This window comes from Alligator mississippiensis, chromosome 3 (assembly GCF_030867095.1).
Source record: "Alligator mississippiensis isolate rAllMis1 chromosome 3, rAllMis1, whole genome shotgun sequence".
Taxonomy (NCBI): Eukaryota; Metazoa; Chordata; order Crocodylia; family Alligatoridae; genus Alligator; species Alligator mississippiensis.
In genome coordinates this window covers 198601345-198627117 of record NC_081826.1, presented here as the reverse complement: position 1 = coordinate 198627117, position 25773 = coordinate 198601345, and the positions used below count along the sequence as shown (strand labels likewise).

Sequence of the window (25773 nt, the reverse complement as noted above, 5' to 3'; positions counted from 1 at the left end):
GGGCACCAGCCCTGCCAACGGCATCAGTGTTGGCCATCAGAGGGGCCACCGGCCTGGTCAAGAGAGGCACATGCACCCACGGTGCACTCCCTACCTGTTGCCTATGCAGGCAGCCCAGTGGTAGATTGTGCAGGGAGCAGCAGCAGAGCATCAGGACAGGGAGCTGGCAAGCAGAGCAACAGCTTAATCTAGGAGCATAGCGCAGCTGAGTACCATTAAGGTAAGGGAAAGGAATAGGGATTTGAGTAGTACTTGGGAAGTGTATCAGACTAATTTACCTATTATATATACACAGGAAGAACAAAAGCCTGGGTGTTTGATCCTCAAGGGTAGTTACAGCAAAGAATAAAAGAAATCATGATGTAAATTATTTGGGAATGTATTACATGCAGATAAAGCATACTTGACTTTATTCATGCAGCTATATCAAGGAGATCATTGTTGGGTTAGAATCTCTAGAATGAAGAAAGTGAACAACTGGTGAACAATTGTTAATACAGCATCACACAAAGTTACACTGAAATATTTTCATATACTGTACCTCATCTACTGTTTCCTAAAGTTTTATGCTTTAAAAAAAAAAAAGTTTAATTCCTGCAGATACTTCCCAGTCTCTGCAATTCTCCAATTAAATATAACTTCAAAGATTTATTTAATAAATCAATAGCATTATAAAAAAGGAAATGAAAAATAGTCAAAAACAGTAGGAGGTCTTTACATGTGCTCCAGAGTGAAAGGGTGGAGGCGTGCATTTTAATAGATTTAGTTAAAATGCCCACAATGATAAGTTTTAGTTAAAGCATCCCCCACTTCCATTTTGAAATGTGGGGACACCCAATACACGTGATGTCAAGGCTGCTGAAGCATTCCAATTAGATTGAGTCTGTGCCAACATATTTTAATTAGAAGGCATCAGACTAGGCATTATGTGTATAGGTGCCCTTTATATTTTGTACTCCTTTATCCTGGATATAAAGTGGCATCATAAAGGACTTGTCACTTTTCCATAAAGAAGTATTTTCAGATTGCTTTTTACTAGAAAGGTGCTCATGCAGTGTAAATGGACCCTGGCTCCTTTAAAATAACTAGATACATTAATTATACCAGCTGAGGTCTTAGCCATCAGCTCTTGTTTTTTCTCTTTTTTGTATGAATCTGCTTTGGAGTGATGAGGTCATGAGGTTAGAAAGCAGCACTTATAAAAGTTCAGTGTGAACTGCAGCTTTCCCACTCTTCACCCGAGACAGGATGGTTAAAAACCTGATTTCTTCAAGTCAATATAGGCATCACCGATTACAACAGGGTCAAATTTTATTGTCAGTTTTAGGTCCCTATTATAAGATTCTCACACAAATGCAGTAGAGTTGAACCTACAGGCAAATATTATTTGATCCAAGTTGGCTGTATCAGGTCATTATCAGTCATACTTTGACTGTGGTCTGAGAGAGGGAGAGAGAGGATTTCAAAAGGTAAAGAGACAACAAAGTTTCACTTTCAAAAATACTTTATTTTCTCTGTGTATTCAGTAAGTGTTTAAATATTGTGGGATGAAGCATGGTGTCTCAGCTGTTTCTTCTGTCAAGACATTGATCCCAACAGCTCTATAAGTCATATACAGACTTTTAATCACAAAGAATCTAAACTCAGTCTTTATAAAAGAGATTTTTTAAAGTATACTGGAAAATGTGACATTTTCTACAGTAAGTTGGACATGAGCATTTATATCTTAACTCAGGCAGGCACAGAGTAATTGTTTTCCCTGAGGAGGTGTGCATTGCAAACTAGAGTTATAAATATTGCTTTAGAAGTTAAATCATTTAAAAAAAAATCATCAAATTTAAGTAGCTAAAAGTACAAAAACCAAGACTGTTCTAAAAAGGGCATGCCTTATATACAAAGGCGTTCTTAGTTGGCAAACATTTTAATGCAAGTTCTGCTTTTTTTCCTTTCTCCCCCCTACCCAGAAATGAGGATAATGTACATTCAGAACTGCAGCAGAAGTTTTAGCTTTGGCATATTGGTCATTTCCCTTTTTTTCCTTCTTAAACTCCTGATACTTTTCCTCTGAGATTTAGTGCCTACAGCATGATCCTAGCTTCTTTTTGGCCCCTCTCCTCATTGCCAGGCAGTAAACTTTAAATTATGGGGAAAAACAATCTGGTACTAGTCTCAGAAGATCGTAGAGTTGCAAAATTTTTTTTTTAGCATTCAGATAAAATATTTGTAGATATATATAGATAGTTAGAAAAAAAAAGCATGACTGACAGAAAACAACAAGTAAATGTTACTTACAAACAGCTAGACCACCCAAAGTTTCTTTGTCCTAAATATATACTTCGGAGCTTCAGCCCCCTCCAATAGAATATGCAGTATGAATATTCATAGGGAAAGAGTGGGCCAACATAACCTCTTGTATGTACCACCCAGTAGAGTTTCTGAAGCCCATGCCAGAGTGATAAGTAAGGTGCAACATCAGTCAATCTTCATTACATACACTGATATGCAGATAAAAGTATCATCAATATAAGACATTCATCATACCAAGCACAAAGTACCATTTTAATTTTTATGTTGATACAGAGCTTTGTCTCTCAAATATTCTTCTAAACACTGAATTGCAAAAGGGTCAACATCTGTGTCAAATTTGTTAGCAAAGAAGTGGTGTTTCCACAACATCCCGTTTAAATCTCCCACCCCAAACACACACACAGAACGGACATGAATTCCATGGCATGGTGGATAGGGAGCACCGTTAAATACATCCCCTTCGAAGTACTGCCACTTCACAAATCTGGCTAGGGCATTCATGTCAGAAACATCATACTTATTGCTGGAAGAAACTGCACCTGGAACTTCCGGGATTCTTTGAATAGTAGCCCACAAGTATTCATCAGGGCTATATGTATCTTTAGCCCATTCAATAAATTTAAGGATTTTGCTGTTTTCTAACACATATGCTACAAATCTCCTACTAACAACAAAATAGGCACTGCCAGAAAAAATGGGTGTACTAAGAGGTGGTAGTTTTTTGTCTACACCCATGTTTTTCAGCTTTCCGTCAACAATTTCATAATGGTTTTTCCATCGTACTTCTTTGTTTGGAGGCATTTTCTCAGTTTCTAAACTGTTTTCACCCTTTAAAGCTTTCAATTTCTCTACAATTTCCTCATTGGTTTTAATGGGAAAGTCCATGCCACAAAGGTTTATCAAATATTTCCATTTTGTATTCCTCCTGTAGAGGTCTTTCATGCAGTTAAGGTCTGCTTGTACCCTGCTCCATGATGCATACACTACACTTTCCATTTGGCTGGCAATAAAGACATTATCAAAACATGATGCAATTCCCTTCACTGCAGCCAGATAAGATTCGGGAGACTTTTTGTCCACATGAATGCAGTAGTAATTCTGAGGAGTATAGATTGACCTTAGAAGTCTCTCAAACATATCAATTTTGTGATAAACCACTATTGAATAGGCAATAGGAAATTCAGCTTCTTCTTTGCTGAGGGGTTCCATAATATACTTCCGCATCCTGATGAAGGAAGTGCAATCTGTTGTCATATTAATATAATCATTTGCTGTCAACTTATGGCGTTGTTTAAATGACATGGATAACATCTCAAGCTTTACTTTTTGAATTTCCTCTGTATCACCATGCAGTATCTTGGTGCAGTTAATATGGTTGGCAGGGTCTTCACCAGTCAGGTACAAATGTCTGTAATTTAAGTGGTCTGGCTTCTGGTTGATTTTTAGAACAGAAAATACTAAGAAAGAAAGAATTAGCACCAGAAGGAGAAGCCTAAGACTGTGACACTGACGAAGTTTTCTTTTCAGCATTTCAAACATCAGATTCCTTCTCTTTGCTAAATAATTTTCTCTGGATACTTGAACTCATACCCACTTCAGCAAGTCGTTAATTTGCATTCCTTGCAAGTCTGCTGTGTTTGCATCTTGGGAAACTGAAGGAAAACCCTAAAAGACAGAAGTGAAATAGAAGAAATCTTTCAGACATTTTAAAAGTAGCTTAAGTAGGTTAATTTAAACATCTTTGTTACATACTGGTGAACCGGTTGAGTGGGGAAAAAAGGGATTCTTGAAATTACAGAAGGCATATTAAATAAAGCTTGTCAAAGTTTAGATTGGTAAAAAATTAAATGAAAATAGCCAACTTCTCATGCATGTGTTCTCCAATTTTGTGACCAGCTCTAGTACTGCACCCCCAAATTCAAAATCTTAGTTAATGAACATGCAACCTTTCCTGCCATGTTAGTGAATGATTTTGGTAACATTTATCTAAGTAATCAACTACTGAAACTGCTGAATTCCTTTAAAAATATTAGCACTTTAAAACAAAATATGAAGATCTTTTGTAGAGATGGCTCATTCAACTCTGAACAAGTAATTCAGCTAGCCAACCAGTAATTCAGAGTTTTGTATCATTCTGAAAAATGCAACGTGTTCAAGGCTAGTAACTTTTAAAAGTTTTGTTCGGATTTTAATTTACCGCTCATTTTCTGGAGACTATTTCACACTTCACCCTCATTTGTAATGTGGCCCATATGTAGATTCAGCATTTCCTTCTTGTGACATACACCTCTAAACATTCTGAAAAGGGAGGATGGATGTGTCTCTAGGCGATCTGTCAGGAAAAATCTGAAAAATAGGGAAAAATACTTTAGATGACTACCATGCTAGCGGTCAGAAAACTCGTGTAGAGAGCTCTCAGACTGAAATGTTATCATTATCTTTACAGCTCTGTTCTGGAGAATTATTTAAATTGCACTGACATGTCTGTAAGCACCCAAAAGTACAGCTCTTAGTAATGATGTAATGCAGTGTTTTTCAACCATTTTGGACTTGAGGCACCCCTCCATAACTTCTGTGAACTGAATGGCACCCAGTTTAAAAAACTAATTTATATATTACCATGATTACCACCTTGCAGAACGGCTGAGTAGTAGGAGTGGGGGTGGGGGACTGACCAGGCAGGAACAAGCCTGAGCCTGCCTTTTATCTGCTCATCTCCTTGTTCCTGGAAGCACCTTTCAAAGCATCTGACAGCACCTATGGATGCCACCATACCCTGGTTGAGAACCACTGATGTCATACATAATCTATGATATAACTGAACAAATGCAGCCCTGCAACATCAAATCACGTATCTTTCCTTTCTTTCATGTACAATTCTCAGTGGTTTTATTTAGTAGGATTCTGTTTTGCCAGCAAATCTGCATCGCACATCAAAGAAACAGGCATTTGAGGGGCCAGTGCCACGCTATATGCTGACTGAAATGTTCCATCATCCTCCCAGAAAAAAAAAATCCTAAACCCACAAGTCAGTCAGCCCATTGTACTGTGTGCAGGCACAGTGGCTGTGCAGTTGAGGTATCTCTGGTTCCATACTGAAACAAGAGTTTGAGCACAGCTCCAGATTTCTGCTGGCTGTCTCCAACCTAAACAACCGGTAAACTGTTGTCTGACTAAAATAATATGGCATGATGAAGCTCTGTGGGGAGGTACCAAGGCTAGCTCCAAATCAACCAGTCTGAGTACCAAAAGAAGTCCATCTGGGTTTAGTGCAGTACTTTCCCCAGGCTAATAATCCCAGCAGGGCTAAGGGTGAGATTATACATTTGAGAGAGCAGGTGCTAATTATAAGGAATGTTAGTAAATGTTAAGGCTAGCGAGTGCTGGTGATCAGTTATATGTTAACAGTTAATGGTTTGTAGTAATGATTTTCTTTGTTTACATAATTTATAGGTTTCCTACCTTCATATTTGACAGCTGTTTTGCACATGTATAAATCAAGTTCCGGTCTTACCCAAGTCTGCACTGTTCAGTTTCATATTTCAATATGAACAAGATTTTGCTTGTAATTCCTCCAAATACAATAGGTAAAGATTGGCTACTGGATTGCCCTGCAGTATATGCTAATCAGCCAAGCACAGATGCTAATATGAGGGCCCACTTACTGTACACGAAACAAATTAATAGGTAATTTAGTTGTTTAGTTTTTGATGTTACAGTCATGATGATACAGCATGTTAAACAGTAGTGGATCAGTTAAAAAGCCACCAGATTCTTCTAAGTGAAAGAGCACCATCCCAAGTACCAAGGATTCATGCATGCACCTGGTATTGATAGCTGGTATTTAGTAAAAATCAAGATGTTTAACTACCCTATTAGTAAGCAGACGTATATTATGAAATAGTTTTGGGGGAAGGGTTCAAACACATATTGCCTACAATGAAAACACTAAAATACATGCAAACTGGAGGACTGTTATAAATAAATTTAAAATCAATTACATTTGGACCAGTTTTCAGATACCTTTGACTACATACCTACCAACCCCACAAAAATTAAAGTCTTTTGTAGAACTTCCATTCTTTAAGGTTTTAGAAAGATTACTGAGAGCAGAGTTTAAACTACGGCTGCCCACCTTCTAAGCACCCATGGGCTAAACGACCCATGGGGCACACCAACAGAGGCCAAAACAGAGTGAGCCACAGGTCCTCAGCCATCCCCACACTGCACTGGGTAGAAGTCCACTGCTCCATGCACCTGTGACACTCCTCTCCTGCACTGGCTGCGCTATATACTCACAGGGAGGCCTCACTGTTGCACCACATCTGTGCTCCCCAATAGCACTGCACCATTCACCTGCATGGCCCCAGGCTCACCCTCAGCTCCCCAGGCTGCCCAGGAAGACAGGAGGCTGCAACTTAACTCTTTGTTAAATTTGTGGGCTGCATGGATTCTGCAAGCTGCCAGATGGAAAGCCCTGGTTTAAACAATATCAGTATTCCTAGAAGCTTTTAGCAAAAGCCAAAGGTGGTTTTTCCCTTACACAGTATGTACAAAGATACACCCCACACAAGCCAAACACACCCAAAAGCCTTCAAACATAAAATCAATGTGGTAATAGAGCTCTTTATATACTGGCTTCTCTCTTCAAGGAATCTATTCTTTATTTTAAGAAGTTGAGTTAAAGCCTAAATATTTAATGTTGTACTTTGGTAACTTTTTCTAACAGCCCAAATTTCACAAACCAATACCTCCTTTTTTTTTTTTACTTCTACTTTAGCACAAGGGATTGCTGTGCCAGCATACAAGTCAATTCCCTGAAGTGGAAACAGCAACTTGAAAACATATCAATAAAAATCTCCCTTTAGTTTTTTTTCTTTAGGCCAAACAAGTTAATTCTCCCTCTTCTCCAGATAGTGGTCCAAACACCTTAGATGGCTACAGAGACCATAGCCTGAAAGAGTTGACATTTTCAAGATTTCAGGTTCTTACAGATTTAAAAATATTTCCAGAAGAGATAAAGGCACCAACTATTTATGGTGAAAAAGGGAGAGGGGGAAAGAAAACGCAAAGAAAATAACTGCATTGAATCAGATCCCTTGGAATTTGACTATAAATGGTTATGTATCATCTTGTAATAAAAAAGTTTCCTGAGAGCATTCTAGCTGTATCAGAATATAGGTTCATTACAACAGAAATATATTCATATCAGGGAGAAAGATAATCATCATGTTTTACTAATTTCTGTTTAATTATAATGGGATTATATGTTAATATATACACACACACTGTGCACATACACACAATTTTGACTAGCAATGCCAATTCTCAATGTCAGGGATGCAACTGAAGCAAGGTTGGCAGAAAAATACACAAATTAAAATAAATCAAATTCATTTCATATCCATGCACTTGTAATTCAGTGTAGTTGGCCTAGTTATAATAATGGTGCTTATTATGTACAGGGAAGACAACACAGGATGGACAGAGTACTTTTCCTTGGATTTACTATAGACACAGTAACTGAAGTCTGTCACAGATCACCCTCTAACTATCATTTCTACTGCTTTGCTCAGAAATGAAGTTTCTCATCGATACCTGCTAGTATACATAAAGCATTCTTCAAACGTTCTTTCACCAAAATGTCATAAACACCTGCCTTCACACACCCACTTAGCACAAGATTAGAGGGCACTGTGGTAAAATGCCATACACAGGCTGTATTATAGCTTCTAAAGACCACTCTATAAACATGCCATGTTTCTTATCTTCCCCTAAGCATCTGCTACTTGCTACTGTCAAGACATAAAATATTGGGTTAACTGGAACCTCTGTCTGACCCTTTATGGTCATTTCCGTGTTCTCGTGTAGAGGATTGCCAGTACCACAACAGACGGTATTCAACCCATGCACCATGGAATGCACCAGACACACAGTTCATGCTATAGATGAATATTGCTATTTAACACCTTCAGCTACTACACTTTGCAAAGAGCATAGCTTGCTACATAATCTGTCCTGGTACAATTTATGAGAAGACTCCTTTTACAGCTGTACTCACATGTACAGTGTGTACTCACAGCGTGCTGTACTTTGTTGTATTTTTTTCCATCTCTGGTTGCCAAAAGCTACTGTTTACTCTACCTGTGGTTAGAGTGCTGTTGCATGCGATACTTTTACTGTTCAATAATCACACCCTTCTTTTCCATTATATGTAGTTCAAAGACCTAAGACTGATCAGTGTTACAAACTGTTCTGTTCTGTGAATGGAAACACACTGCCCCTTCCAAACACAGGAATCTTGTAATTATGCTAAAGACATGAAATTGGCTGTGAACTGCACTTGCAAGTCTTCTGTGACATCCCCTGTGCTATTTAATGAATGTCTTTCATCTCTGCTCTTCCCTTACTCTATGATCATCTGTTTTAGCACTTGCATTCTACTCTTAAAAGGCTGAGAGCCACTTTTTCATAATCAGGGCACTGCAACACAACCTCTCTGAATGTGGTGGCCTTGGGTAAGAACCACTGTTGTACCGCCTCCATTTACCTTAGTGGTTATCAAATAGGGTGCTGCTCTATGCTCTTGCCTCTTTAAGGTTTTCTGATAAAGCTAAGGCAAGCAGGGGAAGAAACATAACTCATGAGTTTCATGCCCAGGGCAAAACTCCTATATGTTGCTGGGGGGAGGGTTGGGGTAAGGGGGGGGGAAAAAGTAAGAGATGGGAGAAGGACACCTGCCCTGGGTGTCCTGAAAAGGGGCTAACTCCAGCTAAGCCTAGCTATCTGGACAGGTAGCACAGAGGACTTTTACTGGGTGGCAGGCTAGCCTTGCTCTTCCCAGCTCACATAGGTCCTTTAGCTCTTTAATCTGGTTCCCCAGTAACACAGTTTTTTCCCTGGGCTCAAACACACAGGCTCTAATGCCCTGGGTTCTTCTGCTTTCCAGGGCTCAGCCAAAAGATAAAAACAAATCCAAATAAACACACCCTTAACTTGGGCCCAGCAACACAACCTTCAAAACCCTGGGTTAAACTGCACCATGGGGCTCACTTGCAAATCTCAAACAATCCAAAAAAAACCCCAGACACTCCCAGCGTGGGCTAGTTCTCATCCTGTAATCTTCCTTCGAAGCATCCTCCCTCTCTATGAAACCAGTTTCCCCTCAAGGCCCTCCTCCATTCACGTCCTCTTCCTATCCTTTTATATCTGGTCAGCCAGTCAGCTTTCCCTCATAATTGCTGATTGCCTGCTGGCTGAGGACCTTTACATGGGTGGCTTCTGGCTGGCAGATTCATTGATTCACAAAGTTTAGGGCTGGAAGGGACCTTGTGAGATCACTGGGTTCAGCCCCAAAGCTCTGAGCAGGAAAGACTGCTGGGGTCAAATAACTCCAGCAAGGTATGCATCCAGTCTCCTTTTGAAGATCTCCGGGGTAGGTGCTTACATCACCCTCACTGGATGTCTATTCCAGAACATGGTCTCACAAACTATGAAGAAGTTTTTCCTTATATCCAGTCTGAAACCTTCTAGGAGTTTATGACCATTGCACCTGGTTTTCCCTGGGGCGTTTTGGTGAATAGTTGTTCGCCTAGCCCCTGATGCTCTCCCCCGATATATTTGTAAGCTGCCACCAAATCCCTCTGAAGTCTTCTCTTTTCCAGGTTGAACAGTCCCATATCTGTCAGGCTTTCCTCATACAGCTCGCTCTTCAAGCCTTTAATCATATGAGTGGCTCTTCTCTGGACTCTCTCAAGCTTCTCCACATTCTTCTTGAAGTATGACGGCCTCACCAATGCTGAGTAGAGCGGGGTCCCCCAGGATTCAGTACTTGAACCGGTGTTTTTCAACATCTTCATCAATGATTTGGATGCGGGGTTCTTAAAGATTTTAAAATATTTCCAGAAGAGATAAAAGGCGCCAACTTTTATGGTGAAAAAGGGAGAGAGGGAAAGAAAACGCAAAGAAAATAATTGCATTGAATCAGATCCCTTGGAATTTGACTATAAATGGTTATGTATCATCTTGTAATAAAAAAAAATAGTTTCCTGAGACTGCTCACTACAGCAGAAATACATTTGTATCAGGGAGAAAGATACTCATCATGTTTTAGTAATCACTGTTTGGTTATAAGGGAATTATATTTTAATACACACACATCTTGCTGCAGTCTTAGATCAACTCAGAAAGTTCTGTCTCTCCATGTGCCACCTATTTGTTGTAGTCATTTTATCCCTTATGAATTCTACTAGGTGTGTACCATTTATGATCCATAATATTAAAACATTTCCTTGCAGTTAGGACTGCTCAAGTACAATATTTGCTCAGAGAAGCAATTCTTCTGCTTGATAAAAAAGTTAGGTGGGAAGCTTACTGTGGAAACAGGTTTTCAACAGAGAATCAGGGCAGGTTTAACTGCAATTTTGTTTTTACCAAAACTTAACATCTGATCTTCCCATTGTGGAGTCTGGTAGGGCACTGTTTGTGCCTGCCACTTTAAGGGCCTGAGACAGCAGCCAGCAGGTGCTTGATGAGAGCAGCCACTTTAGATTCAGTGCTGCCCATATAAACAGGGCATTTTGCTGCTGGGAGGCTAGGCAACAATATTGCCTGGTTGCAGGTATCATCTGGAGGTAAGGGAGGAGCTGTAGGGGATGGATAGGAGGCTGTTGGTCCTGGGCATAACCTAAAACTGCACCCTGCCAGGAGTGGGTGGCCTGGTGGGGCTCTCAGTGGCGTGAGAGCCCCCAGGAAATGCCAGGCGAGTTACCACCCCAATGAAAGGCGGGTCAGGGCGCCTAAACCCCTAGCCCCCACAACCCTTTGTAGGGTCTGGTACTTAGACCCCCAGAGAGTAGGGCCATAGACTCACGCCTGTCTGGACATCCCCTGACTGGTCAACGCTGGGGCCAGGGGCCCACTGCGAGGAACACCCAAGAGCTGAGGGCCTGGGGTTCCGACTGGCCTGGAGGTGGGCCGGGGCTAGTAGCCAAAGATCCCAGGGGGACCACACCCGTAAGAGGGAAGCAGTTCAGGGAGTTATGCTGCCCAGGATGAAGGCGGAATAGGCCGCCTGAGGAGAGGACTCCAGGTGGGGTTCAAGTAGTAGGATTCTGGGGCCCAGTGTGGGGTTGGTGATATAGATAACATCTGGATGCCATCTGCAAGGCTTGGGCTGTGGTGTAGGGGAGGAACGGAGTCGCAGATAGCACCCCCTGGCATCAGGTCAAGAAATGGGCCGCCTCCTGCTTTATTATGATCAATTAAATAATTAACAACAAGGCATGGCAGGAAAGAAGGCAGGCGGTTAGCCCAGAAACAGGCGGGCGGGCCACAGTGAAATCGGCCCAGAGCAGCCCCCTGTTGCATGGAGCCTTTTATGAAAGTGAAAGGCAAGAGCAACCAACACTGAAAGGGCAAAGGCATGGAATTTAATGTTACCCAGGTGCACATGGGTTTGTACTCCCCTCTTCAATTGAGGGAATTATTGACAGGGCAGCATGCTGCAGAGGGACACAATAGCCCAGCGGCCGCCTCCATCGCCTATAGAGTCAGGCCCAGTCAATCAATCACTTAATTATATACAAATGTATTATTACAACAAAACCATTAAAGGGTAAGGATATTTATTTATTTTTTTATATCTATACACACACACACACACACACACACACACACACACACACACACACCCCGCCCCAGTTATTATTAAAAAATACAAATGAACAATAGAACAGCCCAGAACAAAGGATATTGATTGGGCAACCTTAGAACTCTATTAATATACAAACTATTACTTCAACTTGTTCACAAACTGTAAAGCACAGTCTACAAATATAACCAGCAATCCTTAGACTACCTTGGTGTCCTTCAGGGCAGGGGCCCCACTCCCAAGGTACCACTACAGGAAAGGAGGTGGGGGGAAAGAAAAGGAGAGGGGGACCCCAAAGGCTCCTAAGCCCCACTGCTACCACCCAGAAGCAGCCCACATGATGCCTCTTCACAACCCTGGGGGTCCCTCCCCTGTGGGGACCCTCTCTTCAGAGTAACTTACGACTCCAAAATCCCGGAGGGTTGCCTCCCATTCTCCAAGTTGAGCTCTGTTTCCTTCCGGGCTTTCCTACCACCCAACTCTGCTGCTGCTGGCCCAGCTTAGCTTTGTGTGGCACCAGGGTTTGCTCTACTCCTGGACCCTCTGTGCAGCATTGTTTGCAGTGAGCTGCTGCCCCATGCCAGCAGCTGTAGACCCAAACCACCTCAAGTGGCTCCCAGGGTCTCTCACCCTCTGTGTAGCGCCTGCTGCACTGAGCTCCTGGCCTCATGCGAAGGTTGGGGATCTGAGCTGCCCAAACAGCTCCAAAGATCCTGCTCTGTGCACTGGCCTGTGCACCGTGTCTCTGGCCACATGCCAAAGGTTGCAGACCCGAGCCACCACACGCAGCACCCAGGGTCCAGACGCCATGTACTGTGCTGCACACGAAGAGCCTAACTGACGAAGCCATCCGCAGTTCCCCACAGATAGAAGTCTTCAGGGGCTCTTCCTGGGCTACTGCTTTGCCCTGCTAAGCAGCTCTCCTCAATTCTTCTAAGCCTCTCTCTTCTCCATCCCCGATGCATCTCCCTCATGCTGGGCATGTAGATCCTTTTGTACTCTCCGGGGCTCTGCCCCTGAAGTCTTCCGGACCTGACAGTTACAGTCTTCAATCAGGTCCAGGGGAGCTCTTCTCTCCCTCCCCTCAGGAAAGGGACGTGACTTTGTTTCTCTTGCACCCTCCTGATTTGTGGATGGGCTCTACCAATCAGAACAGCAGAATCTCAAGCCTGGGACTCAACCCAAGCTCTGAAAGGTAAGTCTGCTACATTAATACTACTCACTAAAGATTAGAGATATTTAGTACCTAGCTTGTTAGGAAGAGGAGGACAGGTAGTTAGACTGAGGATTAACATCCAGGAGAGACACTGCAAAGAGTACAGCAAGAGTACTGAAAGATTACACCTATCACCAACAAGTGTGCCCCATACAAGAAAAAATCCTTGGGATGATCAAAAATGCCAAAAAAAAATGTATACTTAAGCAAGTTGCCTGAACTACTGACTTGAGAACACTGTGTAATGACATCCAAGTTTTAATAAGGGATTAGAGAAACTGAAGGTGTGATTAAAGAGGCCTCAGTTCAGAAGTGCAACAGTAACTGCAAAACCAAAGCTATCAATTTATACCTCTAAGTAGAATATTTACATAGTCCTCTTGCAATAGCATAGGTAACACTGGAGACCAGACTCTTACGCATCATAGGTGCAAACAAAATATTCAAATAAGAAGGTGGTTTGGCCTTAGTCCATAGGCCTTAAAAAAAGTAATGTCTATTTACAGGATACTGATAACAGCAACTGCTGTAGACAGCTTAGTGCAAGAATAACAAACATAGGAGTCACTCCAAGTAGAGTTACAGGACAAGTGCTAAATAGGAGAAAGACAAAACGTGACAAGTCCACCTTTTGTAGTGGATCTGGACTATAACATTTAAGATGGCTAAAAGCCTTACCAGACTGTACAGTTCTAAAGTTCTCTTCTTCCTCAATTCTTGTGTGCTCTTGTGTAACCAAAGTTCCCTTTTCTTGTATAGAGCTGCAGCTAAGTACACTGCATTTTAAATTGAAGTTATATCAATACCTAGAGTGAGTAAAGATGTTTATTTTCTTTACTATCTTCCTCTTATCCACTTGTAAGTTGGGGATAACACCATGAATTACTAGGAGTGTCAGCCAGTAATGTCTCCTATTTTTTTCCCCCCTCAGTCAAATCTTATTGAAAAAAATTGCAATTATTGGGAGGGGAGGGGGGAACTTGCACAGAAAAAACTCTTACATTGTTGCTGACCATTTGTTCAATGTAGTCTCTTTCTTTGTCAATGGCCTTTTCCCCTGGGTGAGCAAGCGCATGTAAAAAGTAAAAGTTCTGTAAAAGTTTTTGTCCTTGTCGCACAACCACTATTGTAGAGCCTCCATCACTCTGACATCATTCCAAAAATGTTGCCATTGTAGTTTGTTGGCAAGAAGTGGCAATAGGTGGGGCATCACACTCTGGGTTGTAAGGAAAAAGTAGCAAGAAGTCAAGAGGAACATCCTCCAAGTCCCTGGCTTACTTAGGAGATAAAATTAGGAGGCATTACTTTCTGAATGCTCCTCATGTTTCTTGTAGCTAATTTTCCTCTTAACCCATGTCAGTCTCCACTTCCTCCCTCCACTTCCTTTTTCAGCCCAGCACTTGAGAGACTTGATATTCTTCTACCAGATATTACTTTGGACATTTTTACTATGCACAGAGAGGTAAATCCTATGCAAACAACTGTAACTCAAGGATTGGTGGTTTCTGTCAATAAGATAATTAGTGCTGCATTTTTTTAAGCAACCGTGGATCCTCAGGATCATGGTGGACATGTAAGAGTTGTCCGAGTTGGAGTCCAGATAGGGGTTAGTATCTCAAAATGAACTTTATCTGATACGTTTAGCTTCTCTGTATTCTCTGAGGAAGATGCAAACTAAGAAATGCTTCTTTGACAATTGGTAGTTCTCTAAAGGCAACAGTAGTTGAGAGGCCATCGCTCTGAGCTGGATTTCAATAGGCAATTTGGAATTGTCCATTCAAAATTTGTGGTGCTTTGCTGCCAGAGGTTGAATAAATAATTAAACAAATCAAACGTTGAACTAAAGTATTTGGAAGAAATCAGAAAAAAGAACACCCTATTCTACATGTTACCTTTAAACCATTTAATGAGGAAAGAAAGATAATTCTGACATACTGGCATAAGGACAGAAATTTTAAAAGAATTAACATGCCACCTCCTTGCAAGGGCAGAAAAAAGGCACGGTGAAGAAAATGTTAAGTTATTATAGAGAAGTAAGTTACTGTTTAACGTCCAGAAAGCAGAAGGCTCCAGAGCACAAAGTGGCATATGACTAGAAGTCTGAATAACAAGACTTGGGAGAGAGAAAGACAGATACAGAATAATTCTGTGGGGTAAAAAATTGAGGCTGAAATTTGTTTCCAAATTTGAAGCAGAAGAAATCAACCTTTCATTTTGTGTGTGTAAAGATTCAAGACCTCCAACCCACTCTAGAACAGCCATCAGCCAGATGGAAAAGGCACTCACTCAGGATGGTGGCAGGAGGGAGGGAAGGAAGGATGGGGCAGGGGAAAAGAAATCTAGATTCCAGTCTTTGCTCAAGTTTCTCACTGGTCTGGGGCAGAAATTCCACCCTGTACATGAAAAGCTCTTTCAAAAAAGTCTAGATATGCCAGGTATTTTCCCATTAAACTGTTTTAAACCCAGTCCCCCCCAGATTTTTCCAGTAAATAATTTTGTTGAAAAGTTCATGACCCACTCCATTTGTGATAAATTTGCCCTGAAACCAAATATGATTGTCCTCACAATGCAATAATACCTTGGAGTATCCTAGGTGACAATGGGCAGAATGAATATTCAACATGACCAGAGGAAAAACACCTGGCAAACCTACAAATGGAAGCCACCCACAAATGAACCACAGAAGCAGCATAATCTCAAAGGATCCATGTTACCACAAACAGAAGAAAGACACAAATGCAGCTCTCGCTATTTGCACAGTATGAAAGTGCAGAGACGTGAAAGCCATTAGACAAGTTATGAATTTAAAGAGACACTCAGTTCACCATTGAGTTTGCATTTACTCAGTTAGAGGGACTTCAGTCTCCACTGAGAACACAACTATTAATCAAACCCAGAATGATGCCTGTTTGAGATCCATGTCCCAGTCCTATGACATGCTGCACAGTCAAGAGCGCTCTGAAGTCAACAGGCCTTTGCATAAATAGAGTAGTCTGTGCATGGACATCACAGCACAAGATCAAAACCTTATTTTTTTCTCAAAGCATACGTTTAAGAATTAGAGCTCCTTTCTGAAGTCTTTTACACCCCTTTTATCTTAGAAGTTGACTGAAAAAGATCAGCACCACTCAATGCTAAATAAAGCAGAGAAGTACATTTGATGACTGTATTTTTATTAGCTAGCTTTAAAATAAAATGTGGTATTGATACCTCAAATTTGTTTCTTTGTTCCTTGAGGCTCCTCTGCAGAGAATTAACAGAAAAAATGAGTTGAGAAGCTGTGGGATCTTTTATATAAGAGCTACTGAAGAAACTGGTAGATAGGCAGGCATGTTCATGTGAGCTAAATAAGAGCATCTCATGTGTCCATAGCCTCCCCTGCTGAATATAAAGCTTCAAAGTACATGAAAAAGAAAGTGAAATATTCACGGCGTAAAATAGTCAACAAGTGATACAGCAGAAATCTGTGGTTCTTAAATAGCTAAGTTTAAGAGACTCAAGTTGATGCCATTGTGTTAGTACAAGCCACTGAGAATGAAACTTAAATTTAGCATTCTTTAATTGAGGAAAAATCCCTGAAAGTTTCACATTTAATTTGCAGCACTAAAATATATGTACATTTGCTAAAATGTGGTTCCTCCCCCCTGCCTCACCTTCTTCTCAATGTAAAAACTGCAGGGGTGCCCCTCGTCTACCAGGAAGCTCAGGAGTAGCATTTACTGTTATCCTGTCTGTGGTGGTGGCAATGCCAATCTGGACTCTCAGGCTGGCCAGCAGCTGAAGCCTCATGGCAGCTTCTTCCACGAAGCCAAGCTACACTGAGGCACCCCAACCTGCTGCAGCCTCTTTATGGTCTGCCCTGTACAGCATCTCCTGGAACAAGGAAGTCCACTTAAATGAAGTGAGCTATATTTGTACTTCATGTTTCAACTAGGGTCTCCCTTTTAATATTAAGTTTGTACTAGCCTTCTTGCCACAAGGCCCTCTTTCTTTTCATGGCCTCTAGCCGCTGCCACACAAATCGAGAATTTGCAGGTTAAACACTAGCTCATGAAACACAAGGCTCTACAGCAGCATTTAACCCTCATGTGTATTTTTAACCAAGGCTGTTGGTATCCTATTTTATCATCTAATTTGACTAAGAGCAGATCTAATTAACATCATGGTTTAAAGTCTGAGAGCCATCAAAATATATCCATGATCCTGTACTTGCTGAAAGAACTGCAAAAGCCATAATAGTGGAAATTAAAAAAAAAAAAAATGTTAATGGAGATGAGGTCACACAGAAGACCACAGAGACCAGAAAAATTTCAGCTTTTTTGCCATTATTAACATGTGTGTGACTTTTACTTCCAGATGAACACCAAATACAAGCTGTCCCTAGGTAAATACACAATGAAGAAGACAGACACAGCGAAGAACACAACCACACTTTAGGTATGGTAGTCTAATGTACCTTACAGTAAAACTGAAGTGTCTTGCCTTACCTGGGTTTACCTTGGGCTAGGCTAATAGTGGCAACTACTTGGCCTATTTCAGCAGTAGAGACTACTTGCAGTTTAGAAAAATAAGTTAGACAGATAGCCATCTATACATAACAAAATTATTCGATCATTTTTCAACGTACTGTATTTTAAGTGATGGTTGCTAGCATCTTACATTATCATACTGATATACAAATGCAGTTCTCACTGTGCAGAAACCTAATACTGGGTTTATTATTACTGCCCTCCTTATAGGATTTTGCAGCATATTTTCATCTCAGTAAGTTTAAAACAAAATGAAATGGTGTGAGAACTATAACAATAGAGCTAATTGGGAAATCCGTCAGCAAACTACTGATTTATGAAAAGGTGGCTTTTACCATGTTTTATGAAGCTCTGGTTCATTCAATATGGAGGGCATTAAAAATGCTGTGTAAACTCCTGAATAATAATGACAAGGTTCCTTGGGTGAATTTGATATCTTTTATTCAACCAACCCAAATGGTAAGATGCCAAAAAGATACTGAACTATCAGCTAGAATTGCAAACCTTCTTAATCACGTGTAGGTCAAAGGAAGTAATTTCCAGGCTTCCAAACACCTGCTGTTCTCAGATACTTTATTCACATTCTGCTGTGTTCTAGCAAACTTATTAGGGACCAAAGGCAGGGTGGATTTGATTTAAATCACATTGATTTAAACTGCTGGCCGGGAAGTCTTGATTTAATCACTGTTTTCTACAAAAGGTGAATTCTTGTTATTTGATATCCTTTATTTATTTAACTTCTTGAAACTTTGCACTTTTAGAGTGAGGTAAGGGCTTGACTCTGCACACAAACTTGCAGAGAGACAAGAGGCCTGATGGGTACGTAATCAGGTCTGTTATCTCTCATCTCCATATTCTGCTGTTAACAAGGATGTTATCTCTGGAGACACAAATCCACAGTTTGAGAACTGAAAGTAAGCATCACAGAGATGCTTAATGGGATCTTCTAGACTGAGCACTAAGTCCCATTGGGTAGAATGGTTTTCTTTTGATCTTTACAACTCTATAGAGCAGCCTCTGGGAACCCCATAAGTTGGGTCCCTAATACAGTCTATGGCCTGTTGTTGTTTTAAAACTTTTCTAAAAAGGTTACATAAATATATTGTCTCAAATTGTATAAAATTAGAAGTTATAATCCCTATTGTATGATGACATCTTTGAGCTTTAAAATATCTTTATTAAAACTATACGTAGGGTGTTTAAAAAAAATCTTAACCAAAAAAAATCAAAAACATATGATTAAATAAAAAATGATTTAAATAAAAAAATCAATTTTTTTCATTAAAAAAAAAAAAAATTGATGTTTATCCACCCTGACCAGAACCACTGTTCCTTAAAAATAAATTAAAGACATTTTTACATTATATGTTCAATGCCAAGATATCCAAGCACTTCATTACATTTAAGAGCTGTTGTTTGGATTAGGTTCAAATAACAGGCACAGCATAGAAAATAACATTTTGGAAGTATCCAAAATAAAGTTCTCTTTAAGAAGATCTGGGTAAAAAAAAAAAATTCTGGGACATGCCTGTTTAGATCCTTACTGCAAAATTTCACATATGGAAAAGGTAAGCTGTAAAACACAGGTCCTTTTATTCAGTCAAGTTGCCATCAGGTTTAAGCAACAAACAAGCTCTATAGAAGGCAAAGGGGCACTGAACTATCTGTTTCCTGAGAAAAATCTGAGGCATCCTTCAAAAACGGAACACGGAAATAAAATAGTCAGCGTGGTCAGGTACTCCCTTTACAGTGCTACCAATACCGGAGGCAGTAGGATGCCCTGGGTTGCCATCCCTCTGTAGCTGCCAGCTTTTTGAAGGATACCACATAGTTCCTCAGAAAGTTAGGGACAACCCTTCAGCAAACACCATATTAGCTACCATGAACATCATATTTCTGTACACCAAAATACCCCAACAAAGGTAGATTACAAGCCATAAGGGACACTGTCCTCAACAATAGTACTGCTTCTGTTTCTACTACGTTCTCCTGCTTTATCCTCACATGCAGCTATTTCAGATTTAGGGACTGCCTAAACCTACAAACAAACATCACTGCAATGGGCACATCCATGGTTTCACAATATGCTAATATCTTTATGACAGATCTTGAAGTCAGCTTCCTCTGCAGCTGCCCTCTCAAACCTCTTGCATACCCGAGGTATGTCAATGACTTCTTTATGTGGATACGAAGAAAGGAATTTCTAGAGAAATTCCACCAACAATTTAACAACCTCCACCCCTCCAACAAAGTGACCCTTAAATACTCCACCAAGCAAATTTATTTATTTGACTTGCACTTCATTTTGTAAAACTTTGCAATGGCTACGTTACCACTACACGGTATTGGAAACCAGCTAACTACTTCAGCTACCTCCACACTACCAGCTTTCATCCTAATAATTCAAGCACAAACATAGTCACTCAAAAAATAAATAAATAAATAAAATAAAATAAATCAGAGCCAGATTCCACTACAATACCAACCCATGACAGGACAATAGAATCCCTTTGATAATTACTTACAGTCCCCAAATTGAACATCTTAGGCACACCATTAATAACTTCCAAGTCTTCCTGGAAAATGATGACCAAGGATCCTGCATGACGAATAGGTCCAAGGAGGTGATATGCATGACGAATAGGTCCAGGGAGGTGATACTTCCCCTCTATAGGGCGTTAGTCAGACCGCAGTGGGAGTACTGCGTGCAATTCTGGGCGCCACACTTCAAGAAGGATGCAGATAACCTGGAGAGGGTCCAGAGAAGGGCAACTCGTATGGTCAAGGGCCTGCAGACCAAGCCCTACGAGGAGAGACTAGAGAAACTGGACCTTTTCAGCCTCCGCAAGAGAAGGTTGAGAGGCGACCTTGTGGCTGCCTATAAGTTCGTCACGGGGGCACAGAAGGGAATTGGTGAGTATTTATTCACCAAGGCGCCCCCGGGGGTTACAAGAAACAATGGCCACAAGCTAGCAGAGAGCAGATTTAGACTGGACATTAGGAAGAACTTCTTCACAGTTCGAGTGGCCAGGGTCTGGAACGGGCTCCCAAGGGAGGTGGTGCTCTCCCCTACCCTGGGGGTCTTCAAGAGGGGGTTGGATGAGTATCTAGCTGGGGTCATCTAGACCCAGCACTCTTTCCTGCTTATGCAGGGGGTCGGACTCGATGATCTATTGAGGTCCCTTCCGACCCTAACATCTATGAATCTATGAATCCTGGATTTCTCTGATTAAAAAAAAAAAAAAAAAAAAAAAAAAATCCAATTTTCAGATTAGAAAAGTAATGCAAAATCCATATTTTTCCATGATTACAATGAAACTCCACTATATAGAGATATTTCTATACTAGTGGAGTTTCATTTTAATCATGGAAAAATGTGGAATTTGGGTTTCTTTTTTAAATCTGAAAATTGGGGATTTTTTTTTGAATCAGAGAAAGCCAGGATCCCTGGTGACCATCTCAAGCTAACCTCAGGGGGGCAAATCTGTCTTGGCTTACAGGCATTGCCCCCTCCCCCAAGTTTTGGGACCTCCAGCAACAGACTACTTTACTCCAACTCTCACCAAGTCACCAGGCATTGCTACAGACTCAGATGCCAGCTGTACCCCCTTCATCAATGCAGCACCGGACCATACAGCACTAATTATAACATCTGAGATTCATTCATTAGCTCCTCCACCAGCATCATACATGCCATCATTTTTTAAGGTGCCCTCTGCTGTTTACACTGGCCAAACAGGTCAATTCCTTTGTAAAAGAATGAATGGACACGGATTCAACATCAATCTCAAAGACACACAAAAGCCTGTAGTAGAACACTTCAGCCTCTCTAGATATTTCACCACTGAGCTCAGAGTAACTATCCTTAAACAAAACAAATTAAAAAACCAATTTGAACACAAAATTATCGAACAAGAAATCATCCATAGACTGGATGGTGTTAACCAGTCTCAACAGAGACTATAGCTTCTTATCCTGTTACCTGGACAAGGCTGTTTACACTGGTTTCCCCCAGGGGGTTAACTATCTGGTTCATCTTCATTGAGCTAAGCAAACCACTTTTTACCTCTTAACCCTGTCCCTTGTCCCGTGCCTTACTTTTCTATATAAAGCTCTTTCTTTCTGACATTCCTTTCTGCAGCATCTGATGAAGCAGGTTGTTGCCTATCGTTTGAGTCCATTACCTTTGCCCGTGGAAGGGGACCGGACTTGATGATCTTACAGGAACCTTCCAGTTTCCTTCTATGATCCTAGGATTCTATAATGCTCATGCCTCCCAGTCAGTCTGTGGTGCTACCCTGCCCTACCTTCTTTTGCCTGTCTTCAGACTAAAATGGCTAGCTTACTTGAACCAGGCCTAGAGACTCATTCATGCAATGCTCAGAAGGACAACTATTTGAAGAGAACAAAAGTTCCTAGAAGCCTTTTGTTGTTGCCATTGTTAACTGCAGAGCCTCATTAGGAGAGTTCATTTACACTCCAAGAAAGCAGCACAGCAGCTATTTGAGACTGAAATGCCCCCTTCTTAGGGGTAGATATGGGGGAGGGGGGTGCAATGGTGCAGTTGCACCCCGCTTTGATTCCTACTCCACCCAAAGTTTAAAACCAACTCCCTGGCAGTGACAGCAGCAGCCTGGCTGGGCTGAGGGTGTCAATTGACTTCATGGATCATTATAACCTACCCCATCTCTTCTAAACTCTTCATTCCACTGTTAGACACCCACTCTTCTTTTGAATAGTCCTGACATTTCTCAAATCAAGCTATCTTTTCTTTTGCGAGTCTGCTGCCTGTTCACTGCTCCAGCTCATGAGCTCCTATTTCCCAGCCCTGCAGACTGTTTTTAACTCCTTCTAATTAAGTCCTATTCGGTTTTGCTTCAATCTCCAACTGAATCATACAGCTCTAGGTCCCTGGTGTTTTAATAAAGCTTTTAGTTTATTTTCACAACTGGAGAAAAATACACAGTTGAATTACATGTCAGATTACACCTCCCCATTTGCACCTTGCTTTTTCAAAATCCTAAATCTGCCCATGCCCCTGCCAGCTGCTCATGCTGGAGATGAACCATTTGGATGTAGAAAACAACACAAAGAACCTGAGGAAGAAGGGCTTGCCTTCAAAAGTTTCCATCCAGCAATGCAGCTGGTCTCATAAAAGGTAGCACCCTAAGCAATCCTGGTCTCCCGCATAGGCTAAGCACACACAGCCAAAAAGCCTGAGGCTGAACCAATTCAATCTTCACAGGCTAGTATAAACTGCATAGATTGAATGGACAAGCAGGTGAACAGACTCACTTTTGATTCTGGAAATGCAGCCACATGCCTGCAGTGGCCCAGGCCAAAAGCCAGGAGGTGCCAGAACACACCTCCCTGCTTGGTTGGAGCAGACAACTTTGGAGGAGGCTAACCGACCTACCCTGGGGACTGTGAGTTAACTTGAACCTGGAGGGGATCCGGGACAGAAGTTCAATTAGCCGATTTAACAGTTAAGTCTGATACTACATCCATCCAGGTTTATCTTAAACCAGTTCTGCCCATGCTGAAAGCAGTTTATGCGCACTGGACTTCTGTTGTGTTACAGATTTGAACGGATTTCCCATCACTTATACCGATTTATGTGTAATTTCTGTCCCTAGCCATAACACCTGGGCTATGACAACACTCTGACACCGCCAAACCCAACCCCATGTAGACATCCCGAAGCAGAAGAGAAGTCAACCCACCCATGTACTAGCTTCTTGTTCAGCCACCTGCCAGAGGTCGGTCTGTTTAAGATGAAGGGACTGAGATCTGGATAGGGAGGCTTCAAAAGAAACACCTTAACATCTTGGACAGCCCTGGGCGGGACTGTAGGATCCAGCCGCATGGAAAGCTGTGATCTTTACATGTGCATACGGGGCAGATGCAATCCACATGCTGAGCAACACCAGCCCTAGCTCAGAGATCTGGAAGTGGAAGTTGGTATGGAGAGGGGAGGGTTCCCCAGCTACAGGCACCGTGGGCCTGCCAAGCGCCCGGTGCCCTCCAGCGAGCTTGGCACAGGGCGGAGGGGAAGCACAGCTGGGAAGGTGCAGCTTGCCCCGGCCCCGGGTTTGCAGCAGGGGCCGCGCCCAGGAGACCAAAGCACTACGCGCAAAGTTTCTGCAGAGCTGCAGCGCGCAGGGGCGGGGACGGAGCGGCGAACAAAGAGGAGCTTGTTGAAACGACCGACCCCGCTGCCCACCTTGCCCCGCAAGCGCCTGCCCACCTGCCTGGCCCCGGCCCCGGCCCCGGCCCGCGCCGCCGGCGGGCGAAGCTGCCCGGAGAGCCCAGAGCTCCTCAGCCGCCCGGTCCCGGCTCCGGCTCCGGCCCCACCGCGCGCATCCCGCAGACCTGCTCAGCCGGCTCCTCCGCCCCGCTGCCGCCCAGCCAGGCTCCAGCTCCTCATTGGAGGGGAGAAGCGCCGCCCCTGGGCTCCGTGCACAGGAAAACTGAGTGTAAACGGAAGAAGCGGGGAAAGTCCCGGCCAGCTGCAGGTAGCGGGGCGCGGCGCAGCCCTCGAGGGCGCTGCATGAGTGCGCCCGTGGGCAGAGCCGGGAGCGGCTTCTCTACACATATACACGCACGCATGCATACATACATATACACACGCACACAAACATACATGCCCTTGTGTTGTTCTAGCAGACCCTTCACATTTTGTCTACCTGAAGTTCATGGTATCATTTGTAGCGCACACTGTATTTCTACTAGTATAGCTGAACCCTAATGAGCCAGCTTGATTATGGAAGAGAATCTCTGTGGAGATTTTATACATATAAACTCTGTGTGTGTGCGTGTGTGCGTGTGTGTGTGTGTGTGTGTACACACAGATATATATAGATAGATAGCTAAATACATACACATGAATGCCACCTGCCCCTGGAGGCGGAGCGATATCAGTTTCAAACCTAAAGGTGCTACATCATAATTTGGATAAACCTGAGTCTGGGTAGTAACCTTTTATGATAATTTTAACACCTTTCAATCCCATAGGGTAACAGCTATAGGGCAATATTGTGAGTGGCCCTGAGGCCAACAGATTAACATAAGACTAGGTATAAAAAACACATGCATCGGGTGGCCAGCAGGAAGGAGGGAACAGAACAGTCATTTCTGTCCCACGCCCAGACCCCAGACTCCCGGTGTGAGTGAGGATCAGATCCTGGTCAAGGGATCTTCCCCGGTAATCCCTCTGACAGCATCGATCATCAGGGATGCCTGACTTCACTGGAATCACTTGGCGCGCACCTGGCATTGAGGGACTATCGATAAGTTGCCAACCCATGTCTGTCTATTTGTTGTTTTGAACAGCCCAGTGTGGCTAATACCCTCGCAGTGCCCAGTTGGCCTGTGACAGATTGATCTATCTGTTATTGTTATCTGTTGTTATTATTTACTATTAGCTCTTTTATACTGCCTTATCTGCTTATCGCATTTATCTTTCTGTTAACTTGTGTGTGTGCAAGCTATAATAAATTTACTTTTATTCCACTCCCAACTTTGCCTCCTCGATCTGAAACTGAATCAAACAGCCCAGTTGGCCTGTGATAAAATTGATACACTCACAGTGCCCAGCTGGCCTGTGACACATGGGGGGCAGGAATGTGGTGGTGACAAGCAGGGAGCTCCTGCAGGCAGCCACAGCACTGCTCCGGGGGCCAGCGCCACCTACCCGCAGGTGCCACTGGCAGTCAGCAGCACCTTTTCGCAGGGGGTGCACCGCCATGCTCAGGGGGTGTATCCACATGCACCCCTATGCGTCACCAGTGTATATACATATATATGTGTGTGTGTATATATATGTGTATGTATGTGTGTGTTTGTTTATATATATATATATATATATATATATGTAGGCAGACAAGGTTCTTTGGGTGTGTGTATATATATATATATATATATATATATATATATATATATATATACACAATCTCACCAATATTTTTTATTAGACCAACTACATGTATATATGTAGTTGGTCTAATAAAAGATATTGGATGGAGATATATAAAATCTCCATCCAATATCTTTTATATATATATATTTAT

General features: G+C 42.2%; 1 protein-coding gene across 2 annotated transcripts; it reads right to left on the bottom strand.

Moving 5' to 3' along the window:
• Positions 1 to 1486: 1486 nt before the first annotated feature.
• Positions 1487 to 24154, bottom strand: GCNT1 (glucosaminyl (N-acetyl) transferase 1). Of its 2 annotated transcripts, none has more exons than XM_019478201.2 (3): positions 24077 to 24154; positions 4505 to 4653; positions 1487 to 3972 (listed from the first exon to the last, which is right to left on the bottom strand). In XM_019478201.2, the coding sequence occupies exon 3, from the start codon at positions 3844 to 3846 to the stop codon at positions 2560 to 2562; it is 1287 nt and encodes a 428-aa protein (XP_019333746.1). In that variant the 5' UTR covers positions 3847 to 3972; positions 4505 to 4653; positions 24077 to 24154; the 3' UTR covers positions 1487 to 2559. The 2 variants fall into 2 exon arrangements, with proteins under 2 accessions (XP_019333746.1, XP_014464121.1); XM_014608635.3 differs by lacking the exon at positions 24077 to 24154 and adding an exon at positions 23952 to 24062.
• Positions 24155 to 25773: the final 1619 nt, after the last annotated feature.

Coding starts and splice junctions, on each gene's coding strand:
- GCNT1 (XM_019478201.2), bottom strand. CDS start 3,846: ATGTTTGAAATGCTGAAAAGAAAACTTCGTCAGTGTCACAGTCTTAGG.